The 17,189-nt window shown below is 39.7% G+C and overlaps 2 protein-coding genes across 3 annotated transcripts; both read right to left on the reverse strand.

The window, feature by feature from the left end:
* Positions 1–280: 280 nt before the first annotated feature.
* slc8b1 (solute carrier family 8 member B1) lies at positions 281–8,167 on the reverse strand. The gene is made up of 15 exons (XM_067609149.1): positions 7,745–8,167; positions 5,670–5,822; positions 5,095–5,147; positions 4,515–4,572; positions 4,205–4,310; positions 3,939–4,106; positions 2,935–3,048; positions 2,772–2,846; positions 2,538–2,668; positions 2,300–2,441; positions 2,059–2,180; positions 1,258–1,411; positions 1,091–1,171; positions 914–978; positions 281–765 (listed from the first exon to the last, which is right to left on the reverse strand). The coding sequence occupies exons 1-15, from the start codon at positions 7,901–7,903 to the stop codon at positions 574–576; spliced, it is 1,773 nt and encodes a 590-aa protein (XP_067465250.1). The 5' UTR covers positions 7,904–8,167; the 3' UTR covers positions 281–573.
* Positions 8,168–9,045: 878 nt separating this feature from the next.
* On the reverse strand, positions 9,046–17,091 carry LOC137196384 (acyl-CoA dehydrogenase family member 11-like). 2 transcript variants are annotated; one of them, XM_067609195.1, is made up of 15 exons: positions 17,023–17,091; positions 15,457–15,752; positions 15,112–15,335; positions 14,889–14,988; positions 14,106–14,223; positions 13,769–13,911; positions 13,521–13,673; positions 12,387–12,481; positions 12,192–12,291; positions 11,968–12,108; positions 11,794–11,886; positions 10,363–10,470; positions 10,093–10,264; positions 9,931–9,997; positions 9,046–9,833 (listed from the first exon to the last, which is right to left on the reverse strand). In XM_067609195.1, exons 2-15 carry the CDS (start codon positions 15,733–15,735, stop codon positions 9,713–9,715), a joined length of 1,914 nt encoding a protein of 637 aa, XP_067465296.1. In that variant the 5' UTR covers positions 15,736–15,752; positions 17,023–17,091; the 3' UTR covers positions 9,046–9,712. The 2 variants fall into 2 exon arrangements, with proteins under 2 accessions (XP_067465296.1, XP_067465297.1); XM_067609196.1 differs by lacking the exon at positions 17,023–17,091 and adding an exon at positions 16,559–16,946.
* Between the last annotated feature and the right edge of the window lie 98 nt (positions 17,092–17,189).

The raw sequence follows: 17,189 nt of genomic DNA on the forward strand, positions 1-17,189 counted from the left end.
TGATGTATTTTGCTGGATTGTCGAACTGCTGGTAACTTATTTACTTGCAATGTCTCATTAAACACAGTGAGGTAAGACTAGATAGCACGTGGATGGCACAAGGTTATCTTAGATCTGTAAAAACAAATACCAAACCAAAGTTGTTTGTTTCCCCAAAAGCAACTTTGTACAAGGTCATTTTTACATAATGTTTGATTGACAGTACATTTAATGTATTCAAAGTTTCAAAGTACAAATGCTTAACTCCACATATTTTTTTACAGTCCCTCGGGACTCAAAAAGTGCCATTGTAGCTCCAGTCAGCACAAACAAGAGGCTGAGGCAAGGCACGTTAGTTTCAACTCTCCCTGAGCAGGAAACTGTTCATCCTTGAGTTGCCTGCTTGGTTTCATGAACCAATCACAGCATGGCTCTAGGTAGCAGACAGATGTACTGTTGATTCTTGTATAAATAGTGCATTAACATTATGTGTAGAAGATGTCATCTGTCCATGCTCAGTGCCGCCATTGTTCCAGTGTCATTTTACATCATAGCAGGATGTCTCTCAGTGTCATACTGGCCTCAGTGTCGGGTCTATACAAAACGGATCTTGCCAAATTCTGTGAGCATTGCAATGACGAGGAAGATGGCATAGAAGATGAAGAGAAAGATCCCGTAGGTCCGACCCAAGTGGAACCGGCACATAGGAACAATGACAAAGGACAGAACCAAAGACAAACCCAGAGATCCTGCAAGAACCCATGTCAACGGTCCCTCTGGTTCAAACTGAGGAGGAGACAGAGACAAAGATTCATCATGTTCATGGGTCCCTAAACAGTCTTATGTAACTGCAAGTTGTATGTTTGTCTGTACAAAGTCTTGTGTCAAGACTATAAACTCTTGATCTGTGTGTGTGTGAGAGAGAGAAGATTACCTGCACATCAGATTGTGTTTTAATCATCTGCACCAGACATCCCAAACCCACTCCTAACAGCATGTCTGATGGAAATATGGTTAAGGTCCACTCATAAACAGCCATTGTTTTGTATGTTCATAAGATACATATATTTTATACAGACACACACACACACACTCATGAAAATAAGGATACTGAAAATGATGCCTCCAAAGCAGGCAGATATGGCCATCCGTGGGTAGCCTTGCCGTGCAATGGTGATGTCAGAAAAACAGTCTGAAAAGAGATGTGTTACAGATTTTAAGTAAAAGCATATAATCGTTTATGTTTTGAAAGAAATTTCGAAGTTCAAAAAATATCACCTCCTATGCTGTTGCCCCAGGCCAGCAGAGTCAGACCCAGCACGGTGCTGCTGAGACTCAGTACCACACCGAGCATGTGCAGAAGACTGACCACTTCAGAGGCCGCAGCGCTGATCAACACTGCGCTCACCACAAAGCCCAAAACAGCAAACAGCTGGAGAAAGAAAAAGACAAACTTAAAAATACATGCACACTTGGAACAAGAATGAAAAATAACACCACATATATACACTCACCGAGCACTTTATTAGGTACACCTGTGCAATCTAATACAACAGCTATGCCATTAATTCTACTTTCATTAAATTTATTATCATTATTATTATTATTATTTATTTTCAGTTTTTGTTGACATTGTCAGAAAGGTAATAATTCTACCTTATGTTTATTATTGAGGTTGTAGTGAGTGGTGGTGGTGGTGTATTAAAAAGTGTTCCTAATATTTTGTCCAACCCATTAACAAACATGAGGTAACAAAGTTGAATTATTACCTTTCTGACAATGTGGAAAAAACAAAAAGTGAAAATGTATAAGGTTCATGACAGTAGAATTTATGACAGAGCTGTTGTATTGGATTACACAGATGTTCCTAATAAAGTGCTCAGTGAGTGTAATCCGGTAATAAAATTATTGAATGAAAGATTTTGAATATTGGTTTTAAAATTATACATGATTACATCCAGATATGTTGTTGTTATTCAAGACAAGACCTGAAGGTGGCGCTTCCCCCCCTAAAAAGACTGCATATCTTGTATACTTTGGGACAAAACATGCCACTTCTTAACATCCGCAGGTACTTACTGGGTGATATCTGGGAGGACAGTCGTTGGTTGTGGTGCAGAAGACAATGCCAGACAGGAAAAGTCCCAGAAGGAGAGTCAGCAGCCAGAGGGGAAACTGTCCTTGGATCATATAATCTCCATCTAGAGGAAAAGCAGCAAAAGCAGGTGGAGATTTTAAGAATTTCGCCTGTATTAATCGTCATTTTCCTGTTTACCAAAGTTTGTCATGCTGCCGTTACCATGAAAGGTCATGCACTTACATATTCCAGACTGGAAGGAGAGCACGCACACCAGTGGAGCAGTGGTGAGCTGAAGACAGTTCAGCGGGCGTCTCCAGTTCTTGTCTTCTTTATCAGGATCAACCACAGGGATACAGAGCAGCAGCAGGACCTCTAGAGGTGTCTTATCATGCACAGGAAGACACAAGTGCAAAATAATTTACATTAAGAAGAGTTTTAAATGCGTTTTCATTGTATCTGTCTACCATCACACACATACCTTCAGGACTTTGAGGACTCTCCAGCTCCATGCTTTCCTCCTCCACTTCCTGTTGTCCACTGGGTTGAGAGAGCTCAGCAGGATCTGACTCGTGGACTCAGAGTAAGGCAGAAGAGGCCTGTACTCTGACTCTGAAACACACACACGCGTGCCTGTTATGTTGCAGATTACGCAAAAAAATCCTGGTGTTCATTAACTTATATTGTGGTTTATTGAAAGGTGCTGCATTCCTACCATATTCCTGCTGGATTGTCCCAGCACCTAAACAAGGAACGTCATCATCAGATGAGTCAGACGAGTGAAACTCTGCTACAAAGAGGAAAAAATCATCATTAGTGACAGTGGAAACACATATTTTGTTGGTTTGTGTGTGTGTATGTGTATATGTGCATCTAACCTGGAATATGAGCAACATTTCGGACACTTCCGTTCATCGAATGTTTCTGCCTGTTGTAGATGTACGCGCTAATGACTACAGTCAACACATACACCACATAGAGGCCCAGATAACCTAGAAAAAGGGAAATGAGGCAATAAGATGGTTCAAACTGTAAGTAAAACTGAGAATTTGAAGTAAAAATGTCCCTGGAACTTGATACAGGCTGTGAAACCATAAAATGTACATAAATGTCTCAATGTATGCAGAATACTTTCAGTGTGGAAATGCCTAAAAATGGTCAAATTATGATGATGAGTAGTACACAGCAGTAAGTGTAAGCTGTTTACTTTTCTAGTTTCCTAATTTCATGCACACAACTGACCTCTGTCCCCTGTGTGCAACTCACACTTTCAGTGACTCATGGAAAATTATGGCAGTAAGCTTTCTGGGAATTTCTTTTTTGGTCAGAGAGCAGCTGAGACCACAGACTGAAGCAGGACGTTCTGTTCACCAGAACAACAAAACACTCAGGGAAACATAACAATCTCTGTGTGTGAATAAAAATCTTTTTAATCTGCATCAACTTTGTATTAAAATAGACGGATAAATAAAAAAATAGGAAAGCGCAGAAATTCATGAAAAAGCAACAAATTGTGTTTTTAACAAACTCTATCTTAAAATATATCAGGAAATCCTTCACAAATTTCTGAATCTGCACCAAAAACTAACATCACGTGCTCCTTTGCTCAAGGCAAAACTTTACACCAGATCTCATTGAAATTTGTAGACAGGTAACTAACAAATGAACCATCAGCTCTGAGGAGGAGGTAATAAATCGCTGACAAGTCAGGGAAAAAGAGGAGAAATATCGTTCTATAAAGCCTACAGCAAACTTCAGAGAGAAAAGACTGGAGCACATTATTGATAAAGCTGCAAAACAATCAAATCTATTGTAAAAATTGACTATTACACCACTACTATCTGATCAAAAAGACACCCTCTGTGTGTGTGTGTGTGTGTACCTAGTGTTTCTGCCAGTGTCGTGGTTCCTCTGTACAGGATAAGGAACGTCCAATACACAGCCGCCATGTAGAAGATGACATCACGCAGAAAAGGTCGGGAGGCCACAGCGAAAGGCTTGACTAGCGCCACGCTGCCTGCAACTACTGTGGTGACAAAAATACCAGCTCCTGTGGAAGACAAGGAGAGAAAGATCAACCACAGGTTTTCATATTGAAGACTTTATTTATAAATCCATCTTAGTATGTGTTTGTACATGAGTCCTCACCAAATAAAGCTCCGACAGCGAGCCCAGCAGTGTGTGGGTGGGAGAAAGCTGCCATGGCACTAAAGATGTCGGGAGCTCCGTTCCCAAGAGCCAGAAGAGTCACACCCTCAGCACAAACAGCAGTCAAGGACAAAAAAATTTAGCTTAAGAAAAAAAAGAACTAAGAAGTAGAAAGAGAAACAGAAAAAAAAAATCACTGAGAAAGAGAGGAACTGCGTTGGTCAATTGGCTTTGTTCTCACTGATAACAGGAAATCATAGCAAATAGAGAACTTCTGCAGGAGGTGAAGAGGGTGAAGATAAAAGGATACGGCCACGTTATGAGTGAGGTGCAGACTGGTAGAGATGGCCGACAAGTTGGGACAGAAACTGAGGAGAAACAGGCAAAAAAATTAAGTCAGTAAAAAATTATGAGAAACGCAGCAAGTAATGAAAAGCATCTCAGAATTTCTGCAAAATATTCTCAATAGTTCAGGACGTTTTTATGTTTAAACATACAACAGCTTCCTTACTATTAAGCCATTGTGGTGCCGAGTGTGTTCAGCGTGTGTGAAGTGGGGGAGTGGGGGTTGGGGGGGGGGGGGATACAAAAGCAGAACAAAATGTGCTTCCTTTGAGGAAATCTCACAATCTTACAACTCAACTGAAACAATGATGAAAAACTGTCATCATGTGACCATCCTGCATGTGACCGCTCAGGCGACCTGAATGGTCACACTGTGTAAATGTGCACATGCGGGTCTTTGAATGCAGCGTTTCACTTGCCGGAGCTGAAAATGATCAGTGACAATGAATGATTTATGCTAAGTGGTTAGGGGACTGCACTGAAACACATAAAAGGGGAACTAATAGGACACATGTTGTCACTGGTGACATGAGAGAGAGACTTACAACTTAGATGCAGTGAGTCCGAGAATGACGAACAAAAAGAGCAGCCATATAATCTGTGGATAAGCAGAAGGAAGGAAAGGTCAGATTGGCCCTGTATTATTTTCTCATCTTGCATTCAAAGAGTCTACTGCACTCAGACAAATGCTCTTAAAGGGAGAATTAGGTTAAATAAATTGACCCTGATAAACGCCAGGATTATTATTCCTAATCTGTAATGTAGATCATTTATTTCCTACACAGAGAGATTTGCTTTGGAAGTTTTGTCTGCAGAATCATACTTGGACTTTTTTCCCCTCTCTAACAACATGCTTCATGCTATTTTCAGTCCCACAGTTTTGATTGGTCATGTGGTTATGAGGGGAATTCAACAACTTCATACATTTCACAGGCAAATCCATTATTTAGCAAAGAGTGAAATGACTCAATTCACTATAACAGGCCTTTGATAACCCCAGATTGTCCAGAGCAAATCAACTTCCTCATTAGATCAGCTGCTGCCAAGGCTGCAGTTTCATCCTGCTTCATGACAGCTGTCCACACCCTAACACACACACACACACACGCACAGGTCTTACACAGAGAGTGATGGTGAGAGGTGTGAGGTCGGGTGGAAGAAGACAGAAGGCCAAGCTAAGGTAGTTGATGAAGCCGTCCTCCATGTTACAGTCCGGTGTGCTCTTCACAAACTCACAGCGTTCTGCAGCACTGAGGTTCATCACACGGTCACACTGAACACACACACACACACACACGAAAACACAGAAAGAAAGATATCAGTTCCTTGTCACTTGTTAAAGCTTCATAAGTGGACAGACTGAGTGAGAAGTTTTAAGACACCACTTGAAATGTATCCTGTTGTTTGTGTTTCAGTACCTATTAGATTAGCAGAAAACAGAAAGCAGCTTTGCTATATTTTGCCCAAAAGTCCAGAAACTAAACAGTTCTCCTTTCTGAAATAATGTCAAGCTCAAGATCTGCTGTGTGTCAGTGAGTTTGTGCAAAACTGATTGAACATAAATGTATTTAGGGATAAAATGCACCATGTGAGCATAATATCAACTAATAGTGAGTGATAAGGATAAAATACTGTATATATATATAATTATCATCATATCGTGACACAGTAAGTCAGCTGAGAAACAGTCTGTCTGAGTTCCAGCAAACTAAACACTAAAAAAATAAAGCTACCTCATAAAAACCTAATATTGCCATGAAGCAGTCCAGCTTGTTGATCTGCAACAGTGCGAACGATCTCTGTCTTGATACAGAGACACTGAAAGGACGGCAACCATGATGTCAACTGTGTGGCAAATGGGAGACAATCTGCAACTATTTTGATAATTGATCGATCGTGTCTGTCATTTTTCAAGCAAAAGTGCCAAATATTTGATGGCTCCAGCTTCCCAAATGTGAAGACTTGCTGTAGTCCCTTTTCACATATGACAGTTAATTGAATATCGTAACATTTTCAACTATTAGTCTGACAAAACAAGACATCACCGTGACCTCAGAGAAATTGTGAATACAGATTTTTTTTCTATATTTTTTTAACATTTCATAGACTAAATGATTAATTGACTTAGAAAATAATCAGCAGATTCATCAATAATGAAATTAATTGTTAGTCACAGCCCTAATATATATGGTCATATCGACTAAATATCAAATGAAATAATGGTTTTAAAAGTAGACTGACACAGAGCTTCTCTACAGGACAGGATGTGAAGTTTAGGTAAAATGCTCCAAACCTGCTCTCACTATTTCAGCCTCACAATGTGCTCAGTGATGCATATTCCCAAACAAATTTTTAATTAATCAAATCAGAGCTGCAACAATTAGTTGATTAGTCAATCAACAGAAAATTAATATTGATAATCGACTGATTGTTTTGAGTCATTTTTTATGAAAAAATACTAAAATTCTCTGGTTCCAGCTTCTTAAATGTGAATATTTTCTGGTTTCTTTAATCTTCTATGATTGTAAACTGAATATGTTTGGGTTGTGGACTGTTGGACGAGACAAAACAGGACATTTTAGATGGCACCTTGTGGTTGGGAGACAGTGATTGACATTTTTCACCATTTTCTGACATTTTATAGACCAAACAACTAATCCATTAATTGAGAAAATACTCAACAGATGAATCAATAATGAAAACTTGTTGATCATTAGTTGCATCCCTGAATCAAATTAGCACAAACTAATTGCCTCACGGTGGACCTGTGGGGCCTTTGGGGGCCCCGAGTATCTGGGGCCCTTGGGAAGCTTTGGCTGGTTGGTCTTTATGTTTTATGGACTACAAAACATATTTTTACAGATCATTATCTGAATGAGTGGATAATAGGGAATAGTTCAGTTTTACCATCTTCAGTCACCACAAGAAATGACAGAAGAGAAAACACACTGAGTCTCTCTCCCCTCAGTTCAGACTACATAGACCCACAACATACATGTATTTATCCACTTTTATCTGAAGGGTCTTGATATAACGACAACATGCACATGACAGACTTCAGTCACGTCTGTGAGCTCCTAAAAATCACGTGACAGCTGCAGAAACCTGCTGACAACCTGCCAGGTTCACATCAAACTGCCCTCAGATCAGATACAGTGACAGTTCACATGTTAACTTCTCAGCTTTCACACCGACCTCGTCGTTGTTGTTGTTGTTTTCAGACATCACGGCAAGTGTTGTGTTTGAGGACCCCCTGACTACTCCGACACCAGTTCGGCTCCTGAAGACATAAGAGTCCGAGGAAACCTGCTGGTGAAACACCAGCAAAACTGACAGTAAAACAGCTGAAGACATGATTCACTTTTATCCTGGAGCCGCATCCATCCTGGTTGCGTTTATGTTTAGTCCCGCTGCTGTCCGGACCTTTCAGCTCAAATTACACCGAAGAGAGCTGCGAAATAAATCTGTAAAATACGCGTCGCTGTTGTTGCAGCTGAAGCTTCACCTTAACATATGTGGTTTGTTTCTTTCAGTCCCTTTCAGTGAGTGTTTGCTCACCCTCGATGTCGAGTACAGTCTGTACACCTTCACCAAAACCCCACCTACTGTTTTTCCAACAGTCGTGTGCCGCCTTCAAAGACTGCTCGTAAAACACCATACTGAAGTCAGCCTCAGATCCGCGGTTAAGGGAAAAGTTAAGGAAACATAAATATTATATTTATCTGCCGATTCTCCGTTTTTGTACCACTTATAATTAACCTTAACGCGGTTTAAACCCACTTTCAGATTTTTGAAGCCTTTGTTCTATTTGTGAAAACATAAACGATTTCACTGCTTTTTTCCACATCCAGACCACATTAGACCAGGTCCAGACCAAAAACCACTAGACTAATCGAATCTGGACTAGATTAACAAGGAGACTGCAGAGACTCATTAAAACACAATTTCAGATTTGTGAAAGCTTTATTACATTTGTGAAAACTTTTTCACAAAAGGGTGATTTCACCAACATTCCTCCATCCAGACCACATTAGACCAGATTTTTTTTTCAGTTTTCACAAATAGAATAAAGGTTTCACAAATCTGAAACTGTGTTTTAAAGAGTCTCTGGAGTCTCCATGTTAATCTAGTCCAGATTTGACAGGTCTAAATATAGTGGCTTTCGATCTGAATGAGAAATAAGCAGCAGAATCACCTTTTTTTCTGTTTTCATTAGCAAAATAAATTTTTCACAAATGTGAAAGTGGGTTTAAACAGCGTTAAGGCTTTCGCTGTTAAGGCTTTGCTTTTGTCAAACACTTTTTCATAAGTGTATGTGGTCCAAAAACAGAGAATCAGCCACTAAACATCGATATTTATGCTTTCAATTTCCCTCAACCAAAAATCTGAAGCTGACTTCAGCATCTTAATCTAAGAATTTCAGGATGCAAAAAAACAACAAGGCAGATTATGAAATATACAAAACATAGTGAATAGAGAAGTGGAGAAAATATTACTTGTGGGTGTATTTTATATATTTTCTTTATATAATATCTTTGCAAAAAAAGCTGCTGCACATCACATGGAAGCATTATTAAGATGTTTCATCCTCATGTTTCATTTCAGGTATTCAGTTTTGAGGCGTTGTAAAATGCAGTGATAGTGTACATACAAAAGAGTTAGTCCCAGTACAGTGGCATCAAGGAAGGTATTTCTACAAAATGTGCACGATTCACATATTTAGTTTTGCACATGCAGTTTTTCCAACAGTTCTGAAAGGCATTGTGTACGCCAAGCTCAGCCCCTCTTTGGGGGCTCTGACCTGTGCTCAAGTTCAAGATCTTTGCTTTCTCTGTGCTTACAGAGTCTATTAACTGGAAGAGTGATCCTGACTGTGAATGTGTGAAGCCTTGAGTCAGGTTTTATTTACCCACTTCAACCGTTTTAAGCATCCAGACTCCTCAAACAGCTCTATTTTCATTGGAAACAAAAATGCAAACACTTTATTTAAAAGACGGAAATATCATACATCAAATCACATACACGCTTCATACAGAGAGAACTAAGTATTAGAAATTACTTATTCAAAAGTGGATTTTCATTTTTTATACAAAAATATGATCTCTGTCATCTACAAAATCAAAAAAACGAGGCACAGCAATGTCAGATCAAGCAACAGATACATCAGTTTTCGGCTTGGATCGGTTGGTCGTACACCAGCGCAGCATCAAGGGGGGGAGTCTTGGGATCATAGCAGCCTCTTGCCTGTGAGGTCGCGACAGGACACAAGTCCTGTTCACACCACCTGACGGAGGAAAATAAAAACATATATGATGGATGCATGAAATACATTTGTGTTGTTTTTTTTTCTAACAATGACATTTTACTTCTTTTTTTTCTACCTGAGAGCTGCGTAGGAGTCAGATGGAGAGGCTCCTTTCCAACATGCATGATCAATGAGAAGGGCACCTGTTAACACACAAAAGAGAGGGGTGAATGCAGGTAATTCACTTAAACGTGTGTGTGTGTGTGTGTGTGTGTGCGTGTGTGTGCATGTTACCTACCAGTGTAGATGCGAGCCAGGCTGTATGCCAGGTCTCTGGCTGCTAGTTCAAGGTAGCTCGGCGCACTGGTAGCTGCTACCTGAACAAACTCCTCCAGTTGAGAGAGAGCACCGTCTACTGCCTTCACAGCTGGAGCCACTGAGGGAACACTTGAGGCACCTGCAAGCAGGGACTACAAGGAGAAGAAAACAAGTGCACATCATGTTCCTGTTCAACTCACAGATTGTAATTACTGAACTAGTTTGACGGGATCTTTCACCGACGCCTTACCTTGACATGGGTGAAGTAAGCATGAAGAACCATTCCTGAGCTACGAGCCACACAGCGCAGCACATCCAGAGACAAAACGTTTGTAGTACCTTCCCATATACTCAACACCTGACAGAGAGAAAGAGACGGGTAACCTTAAAAATGACAAAAAGTGTTAAAAAGGTATTCTGCCCCACAAAGCCAAAATGCAATAGCTACGTATTTGGTCAAAATTGAGTTAAGGCTGAATTTTGATGTTTGTTTTATCATATAAAAAATATTAGGTTGCACTTTATAATACAGCCTGCATTTTACGGTGTAACTTCCTCGTATGACTCCATACTTATAAAATACTTTCCGGTTCTTACTGGTACTTAAATGTAGGTACAGCAGAAGAAAACAAAACAACGAGAAACAAGGGAGTAACAATTGGTGTTTTAAAGTGTAACTTCCCAACATTTAACATGTAACTTCCCGGAACTTATGGTGTAACTTCCTCATATGAATCAGTCTTACTCTGTAGGTACAGACTAGTTACCCTATAAGTACATGGTAACAACAGGGAGCGGGCTGGATTATGTTCTCCCGTCCTTACTTAGCTGTTTGGTTCTGTTACCTTTCATGTCACAATCTAACAACATGCAACGTGTCATTAACAACACACTGGACCAACATTTTGAACAGACAATGAGAAAACATTATTGAACATGATTAAATAGAATATGTTTCATTTATAACTTCTTAACTATATAAACTACTATTATACAATATAAATATTCTATATAAATTGTACTATATAAAACTTAAAACTATATATAAAACTATATATAAAACTTAAACAACAAAATAATTTAACTAATCTATCAAAATGTAGTTATAAAATGATTAATTATAGTAAAAAAACAAAAAACAATGAGAACAAAACAGGAAACTATGTTTAAATTGTAAATGTTACAGACCAACAACAACAACAAAAAAACAATTCTGGTCTGGTCCTGGTCTGTAACATTTACAATTTAAACATAGTTTCCTGTTTTGTTCTTCTTCTTCTTATTATTTTTTACTAAAATTAATCATTTTATAACTACATTTTGATAGATTAGTTAAGAGTTATTTTGTTGTTTAAGTTTTATATATAGTTTTTGTTCAGTTTTATATAGTACAATTTATATAGAATATTTATGTCGTATAATAGTAGTTTATATAATTAAGAAGTTATAAATGAAACATATTCTTTATCTTTAAAATGGAGCAGAAAACTATAAAAACACATTTTGTTGGTAGATACCGTATATCCTCCCTGTATTTCCTGTACATTAGGCTAAAAGGCATAAAATTAAGGCATTACATCTGTTAGGCAGTTTTTTTTAGCAGAGCCTGAAACCCTCAATTTCACTACTTCTGTAGTTATAGTTACTGCTCTCTGCCTTTGTACGGCATCGTTGACTTCACCTGTGAATCACGAAGTAGTCCAGGCAACCCGGTGTCCTCGATGTAACCCTGCCCTCCGAAACTCTCTAAACCCTCCGACACCACAGCCACTGCCTGAGAGGAAACAAAACAAGGTTACCGTCGCTACTCAAACAGTCAGATAACAGTTTACTATCACGGACTGTACTTGTGCACCTGCTTGCCAGTGTAGAGTTTGACCACAGGTGTGAGCAGACGTAGGAGGTGCGTATCAAGCTGCGTCGCCATGCCGCTTTCCTCTCGGCCCAACAGACGACACACATCCATCACCAGGAGGAAAGCTCCACGAGTCTCCACCTGTCCGTGTCAGAAGCAAACATTAGCAAAGCATGATGGGAAACACTGAACAGAGTTTGTTTGTTAACTCAGCAGCAGTTTACCTCCATCCGAGCGAGAGTCTGCATGTGCAGTGGGTGGTCTTTAAGAAGCTTTCCAAAGGCAGTGCGCCGAGTGGCGTAGTCACGAGCTAACTGGACCACCCTGTGAACAAAAACATAATTATTAATCAGCTTATTTAGAGCAAATGTGTGGAAGCGGGTTCAGGATGCTGTGATAGTGTGTGAGTACTATCCTGCCTTCTCATGGCTCCTGCTGCAGACACGCTGTTGTGGATCCTGGTTATAGTCAGCATGTTAGCTATGGACGCCACACCCCTTCCTTCCTCTGAGAGCTGTTAATATAGAAGGAGAAATAAAGATGTGAAGGACTTTGATGTATCAATTTGATATCAAAACAATCAGCTGGTGATGTCTCCGCAGAAAGATTAAATCACGAGTAGAAAGATATTCAAAGGTGTCTTGTTTCTATCTTATGATATGAGGTGTTATATTTCCAAATGAAACAGGTTGTTGTAACAGTGCATGAAGTCAGAGAGTCTGGCCAGAAGTTTTCAAAAGTAAAAAAAAAAATCTTGGATGATTTCCAGACAATTTTAAAACTGCAGCCACTGGGTGGCAACAGGTGTCTCGTGGTTTTACGCTTACTGTTACACTACAAATTAACACTACCATTTATTTAATTTAATCTATTAATTTTATTATCTAATACATTATTTTTCATTCATTTTTTTGTATTTTTAAAGAAAATGATACAAGAATAGAATGGAAAGAATACATGAAAAGAAAATTCATACATTTTGGAGAATTCAAAGCTCTATAAAGCAATATTTTTGACTAATGACTAGTGACGTTCTACGCAGCTTTCAGCTCATTATTTTAGTTAACAGAGGTGAGTTTCTTTGACTCTCACTGAATCCCCCTACAAAAGCTGTTGGCAGCCAGTTCTAACTCACAACCGTATAGAAGCTGACTGTACGCTGCCTGTCCAGCATGAAATGGTAGAAAGCTGAAGTAAAGAATGGCTGATACTGAGAGTTGAAGATGAAGTCAGGCAAAGAAACACAAAAATAGGGTTACAAATGATCTATAAGAGGATGGCAGAATATATCAAAGGTTGTCTACTGTCTGCCTCCATGTGGTCAAATTCACTCAGTGTAGCTTTAAATAGCTAATAGTTATAGTGAACCAGCTAGTTTTTCACTTAACAGAATGATGCCAGAAAGGTTTTTCTTATTGTCAATACGACAAATGTTCAATATAAACAAAGTAAGTTGTGCCTGAGCCAGTGTGTCTTTGTCGTATAAGCAGATCTACATAAAGAGAGAATCCACAGTTTATTGTTATTGTAATAAACCATGATGTGGAACTGACCCTGTGTGCTGGCAGTCCGTCCAGCAGCAGCTCAGCAGTCGGCATCTGTCTTGTGCCGAGCTTGTCCTTCAGTCTCTGAACCTCGATACCTCTCAGCCGTCCGTCCTCACCTCGACTCACCTCCGCATAGAACAGAGACAAACCCCTGCTACCCTGTTGGATGGAGACAAGAACACATATCACTCTGAAAGTCATTGAAGGAGACCAATGATCGATGTTAGGAAGGTGTAAGCAGTCAGCAACAGTACCGGTGTGGTTGCTCCCGTTCTGTCCTGCACTCTGGCCAGCGTGAGAGTCATGTCTGCATCCGTAGCGGAGGTGAACCACTTGAAGCCGTGTAGTTTGTATGAACCGTCTGTCTGAGGAACAGCAACTGTCTCTGTGCCGCTGCCTGAGAATATGCAAGACAGGAAGAGATGACGTTAAATATTATAACACTCACTCTTCTTCTTCTTCTGCACAACAAACCAATCCAAAAAGAGTTTGTGCAATGACAACACAGAAATGGGCTTTATATCATTTAATCTAAACCTTTTTCAAGAGCTTTTAACCAGTCATTTACAATTCATACTGGTCTCTACTGACCCACATCAGATCCTCCCTGTCTCTCAGTCATCCACTGTCCTGACGTCCAGAAACGTTCTGGCTGACGAGTGGTCAAACGACTGAAGGCTTCTTCTACTGGCCACAAAACACCTATAGACTTCACATACACAGCACAGTTGAGTGAAATCAGGTTAAAACAAGAAGTTATGCAGGTACCTGATTCATTAAAACCTACGACCTCCAACCATAAACCACATATTTTAACTGACATTAAATCATCTGTTGATACACAAGACTGCAGATTGAAGACTTTCTTCATGGTCAGATAATTTGAAAAGAAAGTAAGAAGAAATGTTCTGTACATTCTTTAATATGAGCCTTTACGCTTTACATATTGTCTACTATTCAGCTGTTAAAACTTGGGGGATAGAATTATTTATTTTACTTTTAAAAAGTTTTAAAGAATTTCCTTAAATCATCCTATACAGCTGCCACATCACTGACTCTGTCACACACACTTGTAGAAAAACATGTTATGAAAGTGTATACATGGCCAAGACATTAAGTTTCTCCAGCAAAATTTAACTGTGTTAAGTGGATTTTAGCTGGATTTCATGTTTACTTTCAAGAAACCAGTTATCTGCAGAAAATCTATACCTGAGTTCACTTTTGTGAAAATGCACTTACCAGTAAAATAACATCATTTTTATAATACTCATCACTGATTGACAATCTAAGAGATGCAGAATGACCAGTAGATCATAAAATATTATAATGGAAGTTTGGTTTGCAGCCTATAAATTAGTTTGTTTCTCAACAGACCTGGATGACTTTAGCAGCTCCGTCAGTCATGGCCAGAGGACACGTGTAGAGACCAGAGGAGGGAGAGAAGAGGTATAGCTTGCTCATTTGGTACACACGACTGGAACAAAACACAAATATTTACTTTTAATTTCTCATTTTGAACTACGTATCCAATCAGAAACTACCAAAAACGATGAATTGAGCTGAAATATGACATTAAAAAGGTCTGGAGCCTCCTGACCTCCACTCCCCACATGGCCTCTCGTAGCCGATGGCAACCAGTCCTTCCTGTGCCGACAGGTCTTTCATGTTTTTCCATGCTGGGGAGGTCACAATGTGGTCCACTCTGCGACCCCAGGGGTCAAAGTGCACCAACCTTGGAGGAGTAACCTCACACTCTCGGCCCCACTCGTCCACCTCATTCGCCACACGCTCTCCAAATGCACACAAGTCTGAGAAAGCTGCCTGTGAACAAACAAATACACATAAACAAGACCTCCGCCTGACAAGATAGATCCCATCCAGCTGTTTAATTCTAGTCATAAAACACAAAAATGTCTTGGGTGCTGAAGTGCTCCGTCCTCACCTCCTGAGGCAGGTGTCTCCTCAAGTATCCTCTGAGCAAAGCGTCCTCTAGAAACGGGTTCTTCAGCACAGGCCTGTCCTGAAAGAAAGATCCTATCCTGGCTCTGGAGAACGGCAGGTTGCCCGTTGCCTCCCAGAGATTGTCTTCATCAGATCTTCTCGTGCCCGGCTCAGCTACAATGGCTGATCTGACATGGACGAGCGGTCGAGTAACACCGCACAACACCCTGCAGCAGCCTCCAGAGACGCTGCGGTTCAAGAGGGCCGTGCATGCCGACATGGCTCAAGACCTGTAGTCTGAGGTGAGAAAAGGTAATCAGCATTGTGCCATGAGATGACAAGTTCAGCTGTGTGAAGGCAATTGGAGAGACGGATTGGTCTCATTAATTTAGTTATTTACATTATATTGTTTAATACAAAACAAAAATATTCTATATGTCATTGATCAGCTGTAAATTATGTTATTTAGATTTGCTTCAGCATAACCAGACTTTTCTTCTTATATTTTCCTGATGCTGAATCATATTTGTGAATTGTAGTACTTCTTTCTCTACTATATATACATGTTTTGTTGTCCTTTTGTATTTTTGAGACACATCATACTATCAGATACAGAAGCCATCAATATCAAGACTTTGGATAATGGCCTCAGATAAGTGTTTGAATTTTTCTTTCTTCTTTCTTTTCGCCAATAACGCCTCAAGTAAAGTGTAAGTATAAGGTTTCAGTTTGTTAGGCGTAATGTATATATTTTTTAAATTTAGTGCAGGCTTTATAGTTGGCAGTGTTACCATGGTTACGCGTCTCCAATTGGCAAGGAGGCTCCCAGGAAGTGACGTCGTAATTACAGCTCTTTATATACAGTTAGTGGTCCGAAAAGATACATACTATTGTTTATTCACACGAAATTATGTTGAACGATAGTAACTTACACATATTTGAGTATGTAGTACATAGTGTGTGATCATATGTGATTTCAGACGCAGCGCAGGTTTATGCGGTGGAGTAGTTTGTAATAAAGCAGCCTCTCAGAGCTGTCAGGACATTTTTATTTTAAGTAGCTAAAAGTTCAAGATAAGCCAACAAACTCATAAATTACCCACCTGGTCCCCCCAGATGTCTGACTGAAGATTTCACCCTTGAGAAGAGCGGCTCAGTAACCTGTTAATGTTACTGTTAGCTAACGCTGACTGTTGACCACAAAACTGGGTCAAAGTTCATTTGATTCCGCTGTTATTGTTAATGTTGTTGTTGTTGAGCGGAGAACAGCCTCACATTTTGGTCAGCAACTTCATTTAATTTGATTTAATGATAGTCTACTTATTAATACATGCAAAGGGTTGTTAATATTTCACTGTTAGCTTAGCTTTTCTTCGGCAGACAGCAGCGTATATTCTTCACTCTGCAAAAACCAGCAGTTAACCAGCTGCCAGTTACCATAATATACTTTGTTTTAGCATTGACTGCTCTCCAGTTCATATGGTGAACTCCTTTCGACGCTGAATTATCTATAAGTCCAATTTAAAAGCTTTATAAATGAAGAGAAACACCAGTAGTACTGTCTTACCTGACGTCAGACCACCGATGTTTACGTCACAGCTGCGGTTCCTTGTTAAAGGGTCAGTTCACCCAAAATACAATAAAAACACTCAAACTAGTGGCATGCAAATTGTTTGTTTTGGCAGATTTCTGTTTTCACTCCAGTGCACTGGATGTTAATGGAAATCACAGCAT

Source organism: Thunnus thynnus, chromosome 2, assembly GCF_963924715.1.
Source record: "Thunnus thynnus chromosome 2, fThuThy2.1, whole genome shotgun sequence".
Classification (NCBI taxonomy): domain Eukaryota; kingdom Metazoa; phylum Chordata; class Actinopteri; order Scombriformes; family Scombridae; genus Thunnus; species Thunnus thynnus.

Excerpts from the sequence above, each read along its gene's own strand:
- slc8b1 (XM_067609149.1), bottom strand. The coding sequence starts at position 7,903 with ATGTCTTCAGCTGTTTTACTGTCAGTTTTGCTGGTGTTTCACCAGCAG. Across the intron at positions 2,181-2,299 it reads CTCCTTCCAGTCTGGAATAT|ATGGAGATTATATGATCCAA; the intron begins GTAAGTGCATGA and ends CTTTTCCTCTAG. Across the intron at positions 766-913 it reads AAACACAATCTGATGTGCAG|TTTGAACCAGAGGGACCGTT; the intron begins GTAATCTTCTCT and ends TCTCCTCCTCAG.
- LOC137196384 (XM_067609195.1), bottom strand. The coding sequence starts at position 15,735 with ATGTCGGCATGCACGGCCCTCTTGAACCGCAGCGTCTCTGGAGGCTGC. Across the intron at positions 14,224-14,888 it reads GAGCTGCTAAAGTCATCCAG|TCTATAGGTGTTTTGTGGCC; the intron begins GTCTGTTGAGAA and ends GTGTATGTGAAG. Across the intron at positions 12,482-13,520 it reads ACGGACTGCCAGCACACAGG|CTCTCAGAGGAAGGAAGGGG; the intron begins GTCAGTTCCACA and ends CTATATTAACAG.